Source organism: Lontra canadensis, unplaced genomic scaffold (genome assembly GCF_010015895.1).
Source record: "Lontra canadensis isolate GAN:19392208 unplaced genomic scaffold, GSC_riverotter_1.0 scaffold107, whole genome shotgun sequence".
NCBI lineage: Eukaryota > Metazoa > Chordata > Mammalia > Carnivora > Mustelidae > Lontra > Lontra canadensis.
The window spans coordinates 3956582-3974451 of record NW_022631101.1 but is presented as its reverse complement, the minus strand read 5'-3'; the positions used below and the strand labels follow the sequence as shown (position 1 = coordinate 3974451).

General features: G+C 53.9%; 1 protein-coding gene across 2 annotated transcripts; it reads left to right on the top strand.

Annotated features, from left to right (window-relative positions):
- Positions 1–272: 272 nt before the first annotated feature.
- Positions 273–16080, top strand: GYS1 (glycogen synthase 1). Of its 2 annotated transcripts, XM_032838916.1 has the most exons (16): positions 273–390; positions 1824–2005; positions 4206–4397; positions 5113–5298; positions 5510–5654; positions 6517–6634; positions 6927–7047; positions 7326–7432; positions 8490–8549; positions 8641–8719; positions 10473–10586; positions 10863–10989; positions 13569–13664; positions 13821–13984; positions 14341–14421; positions 14580–16080. In XM_032838916.1, exons 1-16 carry the CDS (start codon positions 273–275, stop codon positions 14901–14903), a joined length of 2214 nt encoding a protein of 737 aa, XP_032694807.1. In that variant the 3' UTR covers positions 14904–16080. The 2 variants fall into 2 exon arrangements, with proteins under 2 accessions (XP_032694807.1, XP_032694808.1); XM_032838917.1 differs by lacking the exon at positions 1824–2005 and having other exon boundaries at positions 331–390.
- The last annotated feature ends 1790 nt before the right edge of the window (positions 16081–17870 follow it).

The window sequence follows — 17870 nt, the reverse complement described above, 5'->3', positions numbered from 1 at the left end:
GCCAATGGCTCTGGCCGGGAGACGGGCCCCGCCTCCTCGCGGCCGCAAGATTTCACTGCAGGGGCCCCACCAGCCTCAATGACGCTGCAGCCGCCTCCTGCTTAGGGCAGTGAGCTCCCGGGCGGGGGTGCGGTCGTGCAATAGGAAGCCGAGGGCGTTGCAATCTTCCCGTTGGGCACTAGCTACCTGGCCCCGCGCCCTGCCCTTTGCATTCCCCAGACACCTCTGGAGCCCCCACCTGTGGCCCCTGGAGCCCCCTTCACGCGTCAGCCATGCCTCTAAGTCGCACTTTGTCCATGTCCTCCCTGCCAGGACTGGAAGATTGGGAAGATGAATTCGACCTGGAGGACACAGTGCTCTTCGAGGTGGCCTGGGAGGTGGCCAACAAGGGTGAGCACGCCAGGCGGTGGGTCGCGGACGAGGAGGGCAATCGGGGATGGGGGCTGAAACTCTTGAGTAATAGGGGGACAAGACTACAGGGCACGACTCTTGGATTCTGGAGCCTATGACTCCTGTGTCCTTGGGGAGAGGCCGGGGTATGTCTTCTGGACCCTGGCGGGGTAGGGATGTGCCGCCTCGCTGTTAAAACGAAAGGGTCATAGGGAAGAGGGGGCTAAAATGAAAGGTTCCTAGGTCCTGGAGGGAAATTTCTGAGGGACCAGAGACCTGGGTCCTGAACAGGGAAGGAGATGGGCGGGGAGGTGGGGAGCTGGTTGGCACTTCCTAGTGCAAACCGGGGAAGTGGCTGGGTTTCAGACCCGCGTCCCAGGGCAGAGGAGTCTGGGGATATAACTCCGGATTTGGGAGAGAGCCAACTGGAAGATAGGATGCAGGAGTCCTGGTGGCACTTGAGAGTAAAGATGAGAGGGGCTACAGACTCTAATTCTTAGGTCTTAGGGTGGGAGAGAGTTGGGGTCTGAATGCCTAGGCTCTGAAGGGAGCGGAGGGTGTGAGCTATAGGGTGTGAGTAGAGGAGCCTGGGGCCTCAGACACATGCGTACTGGAATGAGGGAAGGCTGGGAAGTCCTAAGTTGGTCAGGGGCTGGGCCCAAGGATGGGAGTGGCTGGGGGCCTAGATTTCTGCGGGGCCTGAAGTTCTGAGTTTGGAAAACCAGCTGGGCTGGAGGGAGCTGGGGTTGGCTTTGTCCCGTCTTGGGAGAGAATGGGACCTGGTCTTACACCATGGCAGGCAGCCCTCAAACTGGGAGCCATGTATCACCAGGGCCCAGGCTCCCGTAGTTAAGGAGCCCAAGAGCCCAGACTCCTGGGTCTGGAGTGGTCATGGGAGGCGCAGGGTCCTGCATGCGTGTTCTCAGTTGGGGAGAGAAGACTAGGGGACAGGTCAGCAGAGCCCCTGGGGGGCACGGAATGACAATTCAGCCTTCTCTTAGGCAACTGTGGGAATCTGAATAGGGTCATGAAGAGTGTCTCCCCCGCTGTGACCTAGAGCCTGACTTGAGAATTTAAACCCAGTTCCTGTAAGCTGGGAACTCGGGAACCTGGGTCCTGCTAATCCTTGTCAGCTCCTGTCATCCTTGGGACCCCAGCCCCTAATTCCCTTAGGACCCAGGAGCCCGGGTCCCTAGCCCTTTCCTGTCAGACTCAGAAGTATAGCCTGAGCCCCGTTCTCCCTTTGACCCGGGAGTACTGCCCTTGAACTCCTATCACATTCTCTCTGACTCAGAAATAATGGGCTTCTAGTCCCTTCCTCCCTCTAAGCCTCTAAGGAAGTCCAGGGCCCTAGCACGTCCCATGCCCCCCACCCCAGGTCCCAGACCTGTGGACCTCGGCTGGGACCTGCCCTCACACACTTGGGCCCACAGTGGGTGGCATCTACACGGTGCTGCAGACGAAGGCAAAGGTGACGGGAGATGAGTGGGGTGACAACTACTACCTGGTGGGACCTTACACGGAGCAGGGCGTGAGGACCCAGGTGGAGCTGCTTGACCCCCCAACCCTGGCTCTGAAGAGGACACTGGACTCCATGAACAGCAAGGGCTGCAAGGTAGGACATGGCCTGGCTAAGGGTAGGGAGGTGGGCACCCAGAGTTAGGGCAGGCGCCGTGGATGGTGAAGGGATGGCTGGGGAGGGAGGATCGCCCCTGGTCAGGGGAGAGAGAGGCATGGACAGAAACACAGGATGACCCAGTACTTTCTCAGGCAGACATAAAGGAGGGAAGGGAAGGTTAACAGACACTCAGACAGATGCAAGATGCTGTGAAATGGGTCGGTGAGCCCCCAGCTATAAGACATTGGTGAACGGACAGACAGACAGCAGGTACAAGATAGACTGAGAGACAGTTCCTAGAGGCCAAGATCGTCAGACCCACAGAGAGAAAAAGACCCAGGTAGAAAGACAGCCGGCCAGATAGAACCCAGGGCAGGTGGGCGTGGGGTGAGGCAGGAGTGCCAGAGTAGGGGAGCCTGAAGTTCAAAGTCACTTTCTCTACCCTCTGCCTCTGTGACGTTGGCTAATAAACATGTTAATAGCTCCTACCTTGTACGGTTTTGGGGAGGATGCAGTAGTTAATAAAGTCTTCAGGCCAGTTCCTGGCTTCTGTGTTATGAGATACTGTGATCGAGGCGATCGTTGTCAATAAACAGTCGAGCTTGCAATGAGGTGGAGAGAGAGACCTCTCCAAGGGAGAGAGACTGAGCGTCCCAAAAGGTGGTGATAGCACCAGGGGCTAGAGCAATAAGGAGAGAGAAGAAGAAAAACAGCCCATGGATGTTTCAGGGAGAAGGACTTGGAAGGGAGAAGAAGATGGAGTACTAGCAAAGAGAAAAGAGAGCTAGGTGAGCAGACCCAGGGGGGTAGGGGTGGGGCAGCCAGTTCAGAGGGGCAGAGCCAGGAATTAAAGCTAGGAGGGGAGATCTCGTCCTAGAGTCCCAGATGAGGACTGAAGAATGAGCACAGGGAGATGGCTGCCATCCACAGAGATGCCCAAGACGTAGCCGGTCTCAATCTCATGACAGGTTGGGGTGTGGGAGGGAAAAAGTACAGTGGTGCCTGCATTCATTCACAGCCTCTGGCTTGGGGTGGGGTCTGGAGTCCAGTCAGGCTGGGCCGTGTCCCTAAGGAACCCTAGGACAGCCCAGCCATCCCCCATGGCAGCTGCTCCCCACGTGCTGGGGGCCTAAGAATAGCCCCCCACCCCAGCGAAAGGGCAGGCAACAGCTGGCAGGGGGAGGGGCAGGGCATCAGAGTCCGGCTCCCCAGGCTGGGAAAAGCCAGGTCGGGGAGGTATTTGACTGCTTGCTGGCCTGCACAGGGCCATGGCAGCAGGCCCAGAACCTAGGCCGTCATCTCGGGAGGAAAAGCAGCCGCCGACCTGAGCAGCGTGGCAGGGGCGGAAAAAATGCAGCCCCTCGGGGAGGAAAGAGGGCAACTGGTGTTAGAAAGGGCAGCTGGCAGAGTACGAAACGGGCCTCAGGGCAGAGTAAGGAGGCAGTAGGTGACAAACTTAGGGTGACAGGCTCAGACGTCAGGCAGTGGGTGGAAGAAAGAGGGCGGGGAGGACAGGAAAAGAAGCATCCAGTGGAAGGAATTTGCAGCAGAAGGAAGAGATCACGGGAGAGAGCAGTGTGAGGGGTGGCAAGAGAGAAGTGGCAGGAAACATGGAAACAAGGCAGCAGGTTGGAGACATAATAAAAATGAAAAAACAAGGCAGTGGAGGCACAGAGGAAGGAGGTATAAAATGCACGGTTATAGGTAGAGAAAGGGGGCAGTGGATAGGAGCAGGGTAGTGGTTACAGAACTAAGCAAGGAACAGGATAAGTGTAACAGATGGGAAAAGATCCTGGTGGGGGCACCTGGGTGGCTCAGTGGTTTAGGCCTCTGCCTTTGGCTCAGGTCATGATCTCAGGGTCCTGGGATAGAGCCCCGCATCGGGCTCTCTGTTCCAGCAGGGAGCCTGCTTCCCCCTCTCTCTCTGCCTGCCTCTCTGCCTGCTTGTGATCTCTCTCTCTCTCTCTGTCGAATAAATAAATAAAATTAAAAAAAAAAAAAAAGATCATGGTGGGAATAACTAACAGCACATAGAGAAATGAGGCAGCGGGTTAGAAATCAGCAGCAGATATAGAGACAGGGTGGAAGAGCTGCGGATGGGAGAGCCACAGGTGCTGAGCCCAGTGACCTCTGGCTGCAGCCCTGAGCCTTCCCTTGACACCCACCTCCACCCGCCCACCCCCCACCCCACCCCCAGGTGTACTTCGGTCGCTGGCTGATCGAGGGGAGCCCATTGGTGGTGCTCCTGGATGTGGGGGCCTCAGCCTGGGCCCTGGAGCGCTGGAAGGGGGAGCTCTGGGACACCTGCAACATTGGGGTGCCCTGGTACGACCGGGAGGCCAATGACGCTGTCCTTTTTGGCTTCCTCACCACCTGGTTCTTGGGTGAGGTAGGTCCCATTTCCTGTCCCCAAGTCACTCCTTCCGACTCTGGCCCCAGACTACAATGGTCATCAGCCCCTGGCTAGGGGGTGGCTGGGTGGGGGACTTTTTTGAGCTGTTAGCTTTAGGGGGTCCCCGCTGGGCCCTTGTGGAGGGTTTGTACCAGGGAATTCTGGGAGTTGTAGTTCTCTAGTCTGATAGTGGCTGCACTTAGCTCTCAGATGAGACCCTGGATGTTTTGGGGGATCTCCAGCGTATATGAGAACCAGGAATGCTGGTTCTGACCCCATTTTCGGTTTTAAAAGGCTCCAGAAACTTCACTTCTCATGCCCCAGGGTAAACAGTCTAGGAACTGGTTACTCCTAGGGCATTCTGGGAGTTGTAGTCCTTTAGCCAGTACCGGGTACAGCTCTACTCTTGACTGAGATAGAGTCTCCAGGAATTGCATCCAGGACTTGGGCTGCTTTCCAATTCAGCCCTGCTGGGTCTTAGAAGGTTGGCCAACCCCCACCCCAAATTTCCATTAGCCTTTGGGGATGGGGTCAGCTGGTCTGTCTCAAGGATTTACAGTTCCTTATTCTAGGGGTATGGCAGTGGGTGACCATCCATCCTGTGCAGGAGTGGTGATAGCTCTCCCCTGCTTCCTCGTCCACCTTGGGGGATTGTCAATTGCCTACACGACACATATGGAGACACAGTGGCCCCGTTCCTGTTGCCCCATAGTTCCTGGCCCAGAACGAGGAGAAGCCACATGTGGTTGCACACTTCCACGAGTGGCTGGCGGGCATCGGACTCTGCCTGTGCCGGGCCCGGCGGCTGCCTGTGGCGACAATCTTCACCACCCACGCCACGCTCCTGGGACGATACCTGTGTGCGGGTGCCGTGGACTTCTACAACAACCTGGAGAACGTGAGCCGGGACTGTGGCACAGGGGGGCTCCCAGTGTTTCAGGATGGCCCAGGGGGAATCAAGGAGTCCAGCGGGACTCCTTTCTGGAGTCCAAGTCCTCAGCCCCATCCCCCATCAGACCCAGGAGGAGTTCACCTTCCGGCCTCAACTACCCCAGACCTCCAGTCTTCTCCCCAGTTCTTGGCCCTGACTGCCTTCCCTTCCCATCTAGTTCAATGTGGATAAGGAAGCAGGTGAGAGGCAGATCTATCACCGCTATTGCATGGAGCGGGCAGCGGCCCACTGTGCGCACGTCTTTACTACTGTGTCCCAGATTACCGCCATCGAGGCTCAGCACCTACTCAAGAGGAAACCAGGTAGGGTATAGGCTGGGGTCCCTAGACATGAATGAGGTGGTCTGTGCTAAGGCCTGGACCAGTTTTTCTTAACTGTAGAGAGCAAAGAACTACACCTCCCAGGGGACCCTAAATTGGTGACCCGAATATGAAGCTGCCTCACCCAACGCCCTAGAGATTTATGGGAGGTGTCGTTTCTTTGACATGAATTTCAAAATGGTAAAGTTGTTTTATTGGCTAATGTAGATATTGGTCTTCTGACAGGGAAGGGAGTTTCACTGGGTTTGGATTTTGAGAAGAACAGTGTTGGAACCAGTTAATCTTCATGAGTTATGGTACCCATTCTCAACGGGTGTATTGTGAGAACTACAATTCCCAGAAGGCCCTAGGCTAGTCAGCTCCTGAGCCTCCTGAAATTTTGCACCAGGAGCAGGTGGGGTTATAATTTTTCATTGACATGCTTTAATTTCTATGAGGATAGGAAATGGTTGGGACCCTAAGAAAGGCTTGAAGGTTGAAGGTATGTTCTGGAGAAGCAGGAATGGGGATGTTTAAATCATTCTCAGAGCAGGGTGGACTAGGGGCAACAAAATTACTACAACTCCCAGAGACCCCAGGGTAGATCATTTCTTTGTGGGGGCTTAGCCATTTGTGGGGGGCTGCTGGGATTTGTAGTTGTGCTTGTGAACCTATGCAAGTAACTTTGGGCAAGAAGGCATCCCGAGTGGCAGGGCAGCTGGGTCACCATGGGAGCTCCCAGAGGAGCTACTAAAGCAGAGACATTGTTCAGGGAAAGGAGTCTTTCCTTTGTTTATTCATTCAGCCAGCTGATCAGAATGAATAAATGAAGATCTAAAACGTGGACCTTCTCCCCTCACCCCAGATATTGTGACGCCCAATGGGCTGAATGTGAAGAAGTTCTCCGCCATGCATGAGTTCCAGAACCTCCATGCTCAGAGCAAGGCTCGGATCCAGGAGTTTGTGCGGGGCCATTTTTATGGGTATGTGGACCAGATACCCAGGTCTTGAGAGAGGAGAGGGTTGGGAGCCCATGTCCTGAGCATACAGCTGGCGGCTCAGCCTCTTGAGCTCCTGAGCTCCAGAACAGTGGCTAAGTATTGAGGGACTGACCCCCATCCAAGCAGAGGAGAACCACAATTCTCAGGAATCCCCATGATGCCTCTGCTCTGGCTAAGAGGCTCTTTGCCCCTGTAGCTGCTGGGGTTTGTAGTTTTAAGGTCAGGGCTAGAGGGTCTCCACCTTTGGCTTCACCCTGCCTTGTGGCTTTTTTAGGCACCTGGACTTCAACTTGGACAAGACCTTGTATTTCTTTATCGCTGGCCGCTATGAATTCTCTAACAAGGGGGCCGACGTCTTCCTAGAGGCCTTGGCCCGACTCAACTATCTGCTCAGAGTAAGGCCCAGGCTGTGTGTGAGGACACGGAAAGAGGACAAAGAAATAAAGACATAACTGTGGGGGGGGATGGGAGAAACCCATGTATGGAGGGGAAGTGTCAAGACCCGGATGGCAGACCGGAGTCCCCTTGGGGATGGTAACTTCAGTTTCCTGGACAGGAAGGGGCATGGTGGGGCCAGAGTGGTCTTGATGGGTGGTAAAGGGTAGGTGGCCTTAGCCTTCTCCCAGGTGATCCTGACCCCCTTCCCCACCCCCACGTCTTTTCCTCTGCCCAGGTGAATGGCAGCGAGCAGACAGTGGTCGCCTTCTTCATCATGCCGGCTCGGACCAACAATTTCAACGTGGAAACCCTCAAGGGCCAGGCTGTGCGCAAGCAGCTCTGGTCAGCAGCCCTGGGCCCAGGAGCCCTGCCATTCCCACTCCCAGTTTTGTGCTTCAGGAAGCTCAGTTTTGTACTTTGGAACACAAGCAGCTCACCCCACCAGTTCTTAGGAAAGTCGCTTGCTTGAGAGGCCCCCAGTTCAGGGCCAGTAAGGAGTTTCAGGGAGGATGAGTGTGACCACACAGCCAGGAGTTGATCTTAAGGTTGTGAGTTCAAACCCCATATGAGGTGTAGAGATAACTTAAAATCTTTCAAAAAGAAAAGTGGGAGTAAAAAAAAAAAAAAAAAGGAAGTACTCTGGCAAGAAAATAAAGCAGGACTGGAATATGAGACAGGACACGGAGTTGTCAGGACAGGCCACACTGACAAAGTGCCATTGGGTAGAGACCAATAGGAAATGAGGGGGGAGCCCTGTGTGTGTTTGGGGAATAGCATTTCAGGCAGAGGAACAGCAGATGCAAAGGCCCTGTGGTGTGTTTGAGAAACCACAAGGAGACCAGTGGTGCTGGAGCAGTGTGCTGTAGGGAGATGGGGTAGGAAATGAGGCCTGAGCTATGAGAGGATTATGAGCCGAGGAATGTCGATGAGTCTGTAAGGTGTCACTAATTACTAGCTTCCCTCGTGTACCTCAGGTTTCCTCTCTCAGAACATAATTTTCCCACTTTATAAAATGGGGCTTAGCATTACCACAGCCAGGACTAGTGCAAGTCCTAAAAATAGCTGACATTTCTGGAAGGCTCACCGTGTGCCAGGCACTGTGCACTTTTTGTCATGAGTTTGTCAAGTTTTCACTGCAAACCTATGAGGTTGGTTCTATTTTTATCCCCGTCTGAGTCACTAAAGTCAGAGAGGGAAGGCCACCTGTCCCTTGCCACACAGCTGATGCAAGTCACAAGGGATTCAAGCCATCCAGGGCCCATTTCCCAGCCCCCATCCTCCAGCTCAGAATCCCCAGGGCCCCTCTGCTCAGACCTCGGTTTTCCAGCCGCTCCAGGGACCTAACAACATACAGCAGCTGATGTGTGTGCATGTGACGCTGTGGCTTTGCTCCTTCCAGGGATACGGCCAACACCGTGAAAGAGAAGTTTGGAAGGAAGCTTTACGAATCCTTGCTGGTGTGAGTGCCCCGCCCCCAGCCCTGCATCCTCTGGGCTCTCACTGCCCTCCTCAGCCCTGATTCCCAGACGCATGTGCTGCTCACCTTGCAGGGGGAGCCTCCCAGACATGAACAAGATGCTGGACAAGGAGGACTTCACCATGATGAAGAGAGCCATCTTCGCCACGCAGGTATGGTTGGGACCCCTCAACCCAGAGCTGGCAGGCCTGTTGGGGGGAATCCATTCCCAGGTCCACCAAAGGTGGGAGCTAACTGGTAGGCCTTCCGTTTCCTGAGGGCAGCCTGTTTTCCCATGGCTTATTCGGCTACAGTTCTGCTGGAAGTTGAAGTTTTCTTTATTTATTTTAATTTATTTATTTGAGATTTTATTTATTTATTTATTTATTTAATTTATTTGACTGAGAGAGAGATCACAAGCAGGCAGAGAGGCAGGCAGAGAGAGAGGGGGAAGCAGGCTCCCTGCCAAACAGCGAGCCTGATGTGGGGCTCGATCCCAGGACCCTGAGATCATGACCTGAGTTGAAGGCAGAGGCTTAACCCACTGAGCCACTCAGATGCCCCTCTTCCTTCTTTCCTTTCTTTCTTTCTCTCTCTTTCCTTTTTTTGTTTTTGTTTTTGTTTTGTATTTTGTTTTGCTTTCTTTTTTTGAGTTTTACTTTCTTTGAGTCCCTGGGGTCAAAGGACAAGCCAACCCAGCCACAGAAGGAGAACTACAAGTTCCTGCTGTCCCCGGGTCTTGGGCACTCCAGCGGCATACTCATTAGAGCCCGACAGTCCGCTAAAATGCTTGTCATTACTGGAAGAACACTGAAAGCTCTCAGCACTCGCTGCTTTTCTCATCCCGCTGGCGGTGTCCTTTTCCCCAGACATGCCTGGGAGTTCTTGATTCTTTAGATTCCTGAGGTTAATGCAATTAGGCAGATGGGAAACAGTAGTAGAATGTGCCAGGAACAGAAAGAGAACTACAGCTCCCAGCAGCTCCTCCTTCACAGAGTCTTTCCTAGCTCCAGAGGCTTTGGGGAGGTAGAGTTCTTTTCTTCTCTGGAGTCAGGAATCTTTGGTACCTGCGCTCAGGGTTGGTGAACCATTTCCTGGGGAATGGAAACCTAGATAAGCCAAAATACGGTGTGATGTGCTTTTGGCCAGACTACAGTTTCCAATAGTCCTAGGCAGTTGGCCTCCCTGAGGATGTATCTGCCATGGGGCTGCTGGGAGTTGTAGTTTCTTGTAGCCCCTGGAGGCCAACTGAAGGTGAGTAGAACTTTTCATAAGATGGAAGAGAGACCCATATCTATCTGTCCCAGCACCCCATGGAAGTTCCTCGCTCTGGCCTCTCCCAGTGACTCTGGAATTGTGGTTTTCTGGGCCCCGGTTGAGAGTGGGGATGGAGGGAAGTACAGGATAGAGAGTAAAGGGAACTTGGAGAGCATCGGGCTCTGTGGTGGGCATGGAGCCTGCTTGAGACACACACTCTCTCCCTCTTTCTCTCTCTCTCAAAACAACAAAACCAAAACAAAAAAACCCCTGCAACTTCCAGCAGCCCCTGGAGCTTGCTACCATATTGGCAAAGTCTCTGCCCCATTGATGGAGGGGAGTTTTACTGCCTTTGGGTTTCTTTGATGACAGAGCAAAGAGTGCAGGACAGAGTAACTACAACTCCCACAGTCCGTGAGGCGTGTGAACGCTGGCTTCGCCCCAAAGGCCGCTGGGAGTTTTAGTTTATTTGCAGCTCATGGTGATTAAAGGGAAAAGCGGACCTTTACAGATAGAGCCAGATAGGAAATCTACGACTCCTCATTCCTTGGCCTTGTGGTTCCCACAGCCTGGTGGGAACTGTGGTCTCCCCAGGGTCAGCATGGCTCGTAGGGAACTCGGGAGCCCCCGTCCCTTCTCTGACCCCCATCCCACTTGTGGCCCCTGCAGCGGCAGTCTTTCCCCCCCGTGTGCACCCACAACATGCTGGACGACTCCTCGGACCCTATCCTGACCACCATCCGCCGAATCGGGCTCTTCAATAGTAGTGCCGACAGGGTCAAGGTAAGGGCAACGGTCGGGGTGGGTTAACCGTGGTGGGGTGGGGTGGGTGTAGGGGGAGCCTGGGCCTCCCATTCTCCCTTTCCCCTAGTTTGACCAAGGATTGCTGTATTTAGAAAGGACCTTAGCTCTTTAAGCAGACACTTAGATTCAGAGCTTTGTCGTCCCACTGACTTGTGTGACTTTAGACAAGTTTTTCACTCTCTCCGGGCCACTCCAGGATCCCAGGGAGGAGCCAAATAAGGCGCTTGGGCTGAGCTCTTCTTTTCTCACTGGTAGGTGATTTTCCACCCAGAGTTCCTCTCCTCCACGAGCCCCCTGCTCCCCGTGGATTATGAGGAATTTGTCCGTGGCTGCCATCTTGGGGTCTTCCCCTCCTACTATGAGCCTTGGGGCTACACACCGGGTAAGTGTGGCATGGTGGTGGGCTTCTGGTCCGATCAGGCATGAATGATGGAGTACTTGCCCCTTTCTGTGCCCCAAGCTCTCCTTTGCAAAACAGGGACGATGGTAACAGTCTCTTTGGCTACAGAATGTGTTTTGGGGACACAGCTCACGTGATATGTAATTAGAGGTCACACGTGATTTCCCCACATTGGCTGACATTTGGCCCCCCAGATAGCAACAGCTGAATGCATAGTTCTCCCATGGAATGTGGTCAGGGCTCTCCCTGAGAGAGGGAGAGGCCCTGACTTCAGGGCCGGTTAGCTTCACCTTCCGTCTTGAGGTAGGGGTTGGCTCTGTTTAGAGACACGGTCTTTTTTTTTTTTTTTTTTAAGATTATTTTTTTTTTTGACAGACGGAGATCACAAGGTGGCCGGGGGGCAGGGGGGGGGTGGGGGTGGGGGAAGCAGGCTCCCCGCCGAGCAGAGAGCCCGATGCAGGGCTCGATCCCAGGACCCTGGGATCATGAACTTAGCTGAAAGCAGAGGCTTTAACCCACTTAGCCACCCAGGTGCCCTTAGAGACACGGTCTTGAACTTATACCTTATTTGCAGTTCTCCCTCCCTTCTGGACATTCTGGTGTAGCCCCAAATTCAACCCTGCCTCATAATTTTTCAATCGAGTTACCTTCATGTTTTTCAGGCTAAGGAAATAATCACATTTGCTGTAGTATTTCTTAATTTATGAGTAATTTAACAAATCTCTCAAACTGTGCTTGCATGAGAATTAGGATGATCATTTTACTAGCTTTATTTCTGTCATGATTTCAGTGATGCTGAGGTTTTGTGTGCTTGGCCCCAACCCTGTTTTTCCCCATAAGCCCTGTTATCTCTGGAGCCTGTGTTTGCAGGTTATGTGGGTTTTTAGGAACACTTACGTTTGAATTATAACAAACCGCTTGAAGCATTTCTCAGGCTTCTTTAGGGTATTAAACAAGGCAGTAATGAGAGCCTTTCTCTTACCTCCTGTCAAAATAGACTGAAGCTGGGGCACCTGGATGGCTGAGTCCATTATGTGACCAACTTGGTTTCAGCTCCAGCCCTGATCGCAGGGTCGTGAGATCGAGCCCGGCATCAGGCTTTGCACCTAGTGCAGTCTGTGTGGGACTCTTTCTCCCTCTTCCACTACCCCTCACCACTGCAGCCCCCTAAGTAAATATATAAATCTTAAACAACAACAAAAAAAACAGACCAGGAGCGCTTGGGTGGCTCAGTGGGTTAAAGCCTCTGCCTTCGGTTCAGGTCATAATCCCAGGGTCCTGGGATCTAACCCGGCTTTGGGCTCTCTACTCAGCGGGGAGCCTGCTTCCACCTCTCTCGCTGCCTGCCTCTCTGCCTACTTGTGATCTCTGTCTGTCAAATCTTAAAAAACAAAAAACAAAAAACAGACCAAAGCTATGATTAACCAGCACACTCTGGCACAAGAAACTATCTTCCAGGTTGTGTGGATTAAGGAAAATAGTAGACATTGGTGTTATGCCCCAATAATGGGTCCGTGATTAAAGGAGCGAGACTGATACAAAGCGAAGGTCAAGCAAAGCTTTATTTCTTGCCAAGCATCAAGAATCTAACCGAACATTTGGAGATGCATCTCTTACAAAAAAGGGCGACCCTTCTCTGTTTCACAGACTAGCTTTTTTTTTTTTTTAATATTTTATTTATTTATTTGACAGACAGACATCACAAGTAGGCAGAGAGGCAGGCAGAGAGAGAGGAAGGGAAGCAGGCTCCATGCTGAGCAGAGAGCTGGATGAGGGGCTCAATCCCAGGACCCTGGGATCATGACCTGAGCTGAAGGCAGAGGCTTTAACCCACTGAGCCACGCAGGCGCCCCCACAGACTAGCTTTTAAGGGCAAAGGCCATGCGGTCGGGCCTGGCCACGCACAGGTGACCAATGAAATTGTAACACCCACAGGAAACTCCACAGTGATGCTAGGTGACCAACTGAATTACAATTTACCCTAGTAGACATTTGAACCAGCCTATTAAACCTTGATTGGGATTGGCGCCCAAAAGGCTCCCAAAGGGTGGGGCCCATACTCCTTGGTAACCAGGGAGACAGTATACATCCCCCCACTGATCGGATGTCTCCACCTGGCCTGACCCACCTTTGTATCTGGGCTTTGTTACCTGAAGCTGGTTTCTGGGACTTGTTTTTAAGTGAATCCCCTGTGGGAAGGGGAGCAGGGACAGTTTAAGGGTTAAACAACAAGGTTTTTGTTTAACCTCAATGAAAGCCTCTTGCTAAAATATAAAATAGGTCCTTACAATTGGCACAGAGTCCGTACTTAATAATTCAGCATCCTATCGCCTGACTCTAGATTCTTCGTCATCCTGAAGCCTTGGGAGAAGTGAATTCCCTTTTCTGAGCCTCCTAGCTTCCCCTCTGAGAAACTATGAGAGTCTAATGGGCAACCTGATTTTGTGGGCTCAGTGATTTGCTCAAGGTGTCAGTAGAGGGAGCTGTTGGGGCTTTATTGCGATGTAAGAGGCCGCAAAGACAAAAGCTAAGTGGCCCTTCCTTCTCACGCCTTCCTGCAGCTGAGTGCACGGTTATGGGCATCCCCAGTATCTCTACCAACCTCTCCGGCTTCGGCTGCTTCATGGAGGAACACATTGCAGACCCCTCAGCTTACGGTCGGTGCCCAGACAGAGAGGATCCTGGGGGAGGAAGGGGTGGGCTCCTGGGTCCCCGGGGGAGGCGGCGGCGGCGGCGTCCCGGTGCCGGAGAGTCCCTGGAAGAATGAACGTTTCGTTAGTCTGATTTCTGAGCCCCCGTCCTGGCCTCCACAGGCATCTACATTCTGGACCGGCGGTTCCGCAGTCTGGATGATTCCTGCTCGCAGCTCACCTCCTTCCTCTACAGCTTCTGCCAGCAGAGCCGGCGGCAGCGCATCATCCAGCGAAACCGCACGGAGCGCCTCTCAGACCTTCTGGACTGGAAATACCTAGGCCGGGTAGGACTCCCTCCCACGTCCTTTGCTGGTGAATCGGCCGTTTCCGGCCCGGGGTCTCTGATTCCTCAGCCTCCAAGGCTGGTGCGGAAGACAGCAGCTTTCCACTTGTAAACAGCAGCGGTCTCTTTAAGAAATTAACCAGCTTTTGCAGGTGGAGCCAGTGTGGCGGAAAAGGTAACTATCTATTTAGGGAGTGGAGCCAGAAAAAAGGATGATTGGCGCAGGGGCCGTCTGGAAGGCGCCGGGGTGTGCTCATCAGCATAAGGAGCGTGGTTGGGGTCCGCCCCCTTCTACCTCTGCCGGGGGCGGGGCCTGGCTCCAGTCCCTTGACACCCGGTCCCGTTCTTTTCCCCAAGTACTACATGTCTGCACGCCACATGGCGCTGGCCAAGGCCTTTCCAGAGCACTTCACCTATGAGCCCCACGAGGCTGACGCGGTGAGTGGACCCCGATCTCTCTGATGGGCTTGGAGCTAGACGGCTGGGGTGGGGGCGCGTCTGGAGTGGGAAGGGCCAGGCGGGGGTCGGGAGTGAGGGGGGGACCGTAGGGTCCCCTGCTCACTCTCGGGTTTGTGCCCACACACCCCGGAACGCAGGCTCAGGGCTACCGCTACCCACGGCCGGCCTCGGTGCCACCATCGCCCTCACTGTCGCGACACTCGAGCCCGCACCAGAGTGAGGACGAGGACGAGCCCCGGGACGGGCTGCAGGATGTAGACGGGGAGCGCTACGACGAGGACGAGGAGGCCGCCAAGGACCGGCGCAACATCCGCGCCCCCGAGTGGCCGCGCCGCGCCTCCTGCGCCTCTTCCACCAGCGGGAGCAAGCGCAGCTCGGTGGACACGGCGCCCTCCAGCTCGCTCAGCACTCCCAGCGAGCCCCTCAGCCCTGCTAGCTCCCTGGGCGAGGAGCGCAACTAAGTCCCGTGCCCCACACTCCCGGTCCATCCTGCAGCCCTTGTCCAGAGGGTGGACGAGGCCAGAATGGCGCTGTTCCTAAACCCCACTCCAGATCCCTAATCCTCCTGGGGGTCCACAGCCCTGCCCCCTCCGCCATACACTCCAGCCCCTCTAGCTCCGCTCTTGGAATCCCCAACACTCCAGAATCCACAACGCCGTGCCTTTCCTGGGTTCCAGAATGCATACTTTGTGCCCTGGAATCCTTCGGACCTGGCCTGGAGGCCAGGGGCCAGGAACCTGCCATTTCCCTGCAGTGGTGCGGGAGGATCTAGGAAACCTGGTCTGTTGCCTTCCAGGCACAGGCTCCTAGAACCCTTTTTATAGCCCACAGGCCATGCCATGCTCAGGCCTGGCCTGAGGGCCAGCAGGCTCTGGAAACCATGTGGTTTCCCTGCTGATGGGACAATCAAGTCCAAAGCTGGGGCACTCAGGGACTTCACTGAACGCAGAAGGTCCTCCATTTCAACTCCAGCACTCAGGCTCCAGACCAGGGCTCTCCCCTGTTTACTCTGATCTGGCCCTTCCTGGGGTGTTTGGCTCTGCCTGGAGGACCCTTCCACCCCTGCTGTTCTTTCTCCGTCCTTTGGCCAATGGGGGGTGGTGGTGGTGGTGCAGAACCACTTGGCTTCTCATTCCTGTTGGAGAATATGCAGTCTTGGTCTAGATGCTTTTCTGGTCATTTCTGAACCAGACCGTCCTCTTGTTCCCTGAGTCTGATCTCTCCTCCCTATGTTGAGATTCCTGTTCCCTCCAGGGAATCCCCCTGCCGAGGACCTGACTGTCTTGGACCTGACTGTCTTCCCCTGCCACAAGCCCCAAGCCCTAGGGCCACCACGAAACCACTGGGTTCTAAGTCCCGGCTGCTGAATCCAGAACCTTACCACTGTGCCGCTTCCTGATCCCTTTCCCCTGGTCTAGAACTGATCCCACTAGGTTCTAGAACTTTTCATTTTTATCTCGAGGCTCTTCCATCCTTAAACTGTGCCCTGCCCCCAGCTTTGGTGAAAGGGAGGGGCCCTTCTGTGTGTGCTGTGCTGTGTCTGATCCACTCGGTTTGCAGTTGGGAGGGGGAGGGGAGAAGGGGGTGTGATTGATGTGTGTCCAGAGATGAAAAATACATCTATATTTAAGAAACTCAGGTTTGGTCCACTGTGAGGGCTTGCTGGGCCTCGCTCCTGGCCCCTCCCTCCCCTTGGCTTCTCTACCTCTTTACCTCCTGTATTCTTACCCCCTCCTCTGCCTACCCCGGAGTCCCTGATACCCTGATGTCTCGGAGAGACTTGGATTGCTGTTCTTGATTCTAGTTTTATTTCAAGGGAAGGCACGCCTGTTTAGTTGGGATTTGCAAGCAGGCAAAAAAGTGGGCTCAGCCTCTTTGGCAGAAAGGGGCTGTGTCACCAGAAAACAAAACAAAACCTTAGCCACAAGCTGGGTGAGGCTATTTAAAATTTAAATGAACCAGATTCCTCAGTAGCTCTAGACACAGGCCGACGACCAATAGCCACTTGTAGCTACATGAAGCTTATAGGTACACAACTGAACAGTGCAAATACAGAATATTTATTTTCTTAAGATTTTATTTGAGAGAGCACATGAGGGGGAGGGGCAGAGGGAGAAGCAGACTCCCCGTTGAGCAGGAAGCCAGCAGCAGGGTCTGGACCCCAGGACCCCGGGATCATGACCTGAGCAGTGGGCAGAAGCTTAACTGGCTGAGCAACTCAGGCGCCCCTGGAATATTTTCATCATTGCAAAAAGTTCTGTTGGACAACACTAGCTTAGAACATGTTTCGAGGACACTGGCCTCTGGACTTCAGCCCTACCGTCTCCTGAATAGCTGTTTTCCAGGAAAACTCTGTTTTCTCTTTTTTTTTTTTTTTAAAGATTTTATTTATTTATTTGACAGACCGAGATCACAAGCAGGCAGAGAGGTAGGCAGAGAGAGGGAAGCAGGATCCCTGCAGAGCAGAGAACCCAATGCGGGGCTCGATCCCAGGACCCTGAGACCATGACCTGAGCCGAACAACGGCAGAGGCTTAACCCATTGAGCCACCCAGGCGCCCCTGTTTTCTCTTTCTTTAAAAAAAGATTTTGACAGAGACACAGCAAGAGAGGGAACACAAGCAGGGGGAGTGGGAGAGGAAGCAGTCAGCCTGATGCAGGGCTCAAGCTCAGGAGCCTGGGACCATGACCTGAGCCGAAGGCAGAAGCTTAACAACTGAGCCACCCAGGCACCTCTTCTTTTCGGTTCTAGAGTGCGTCCCCGGACCAATCATGTTTCAGGGGAATAGAAAACTGGATTTGCATGTGTGACCATCCCCATTAACTGTTAGTGACGGACACACCTCCCCTCCGGAACCCTGAGTGGCCACCAAAGTGTGGTGACAACAGCAGATGCTGGGTGTCCAGGAACCACTTCCTCCTAGATTCTTTGACCAAAACCAGAGAGGGTGCAGGGGGGCGGTCAGAGTTCAGTTTCATAGCTTGGGCCCAGCAGCTGCCTGCTAACCCTTCAGTTCCCATTTGGAGGACCTAGTTCCCAAGTTTCACATCCCGTTTCTGTGCTGTGCCCCGAACCCCTAGCTCAGCATCTCTTATCACGGGCTCCTGCTTGACAAAGTTACTCATCAGAGCCCGTTTCTGGTTACAGTTTGTTATTTCTAACAGTGCCTGCTTCCAGACACCAAGCTAGGTCCTACTGGACTCTGCCTTGCAGGAGGAGGGGCAGCTGAACAGCCTGGCCTGGCAGGGAGTCTGCTACTCCACCCCACCCCTAAATTAAGATTAAAGGTTTAGAGAACCCCGGAGATCGTCTGCAGGGCCAACACCTGTCTCCCCGCCAGGGCAGTCCAGCTGTAAGCCTTGCGGAAGTGGATCCCCCCCCAGTTCCCACACCACACACACAAGCGCAACACCAACACGACCCAAAGC

Bases quoted from the DNA above. Each gene is read 5' to 3' on its own strand.
- GYS1 (XM_032838916.1), top strand. From the start codon at position 273: ATGCCTCTAAGTCGCACTTTGTCCATGTCCTCCCTGCCAGGACTGGAA. The intron at 4,398-5,112 runs GTAGGTCCCATT...GTTGCCCCATAG, and splicing joins CCACCTGGTTCTTGGGTGAG to TTCCTGGCCCAGAACGAGGA. The intron at 8,550-8,640 runs GTGAGTGCCCCG...CTCACCTTGCAG, and splicing joins CTTTACGAATCCTTGCTGGT to GGGGAGCCTCCCAGACATGA.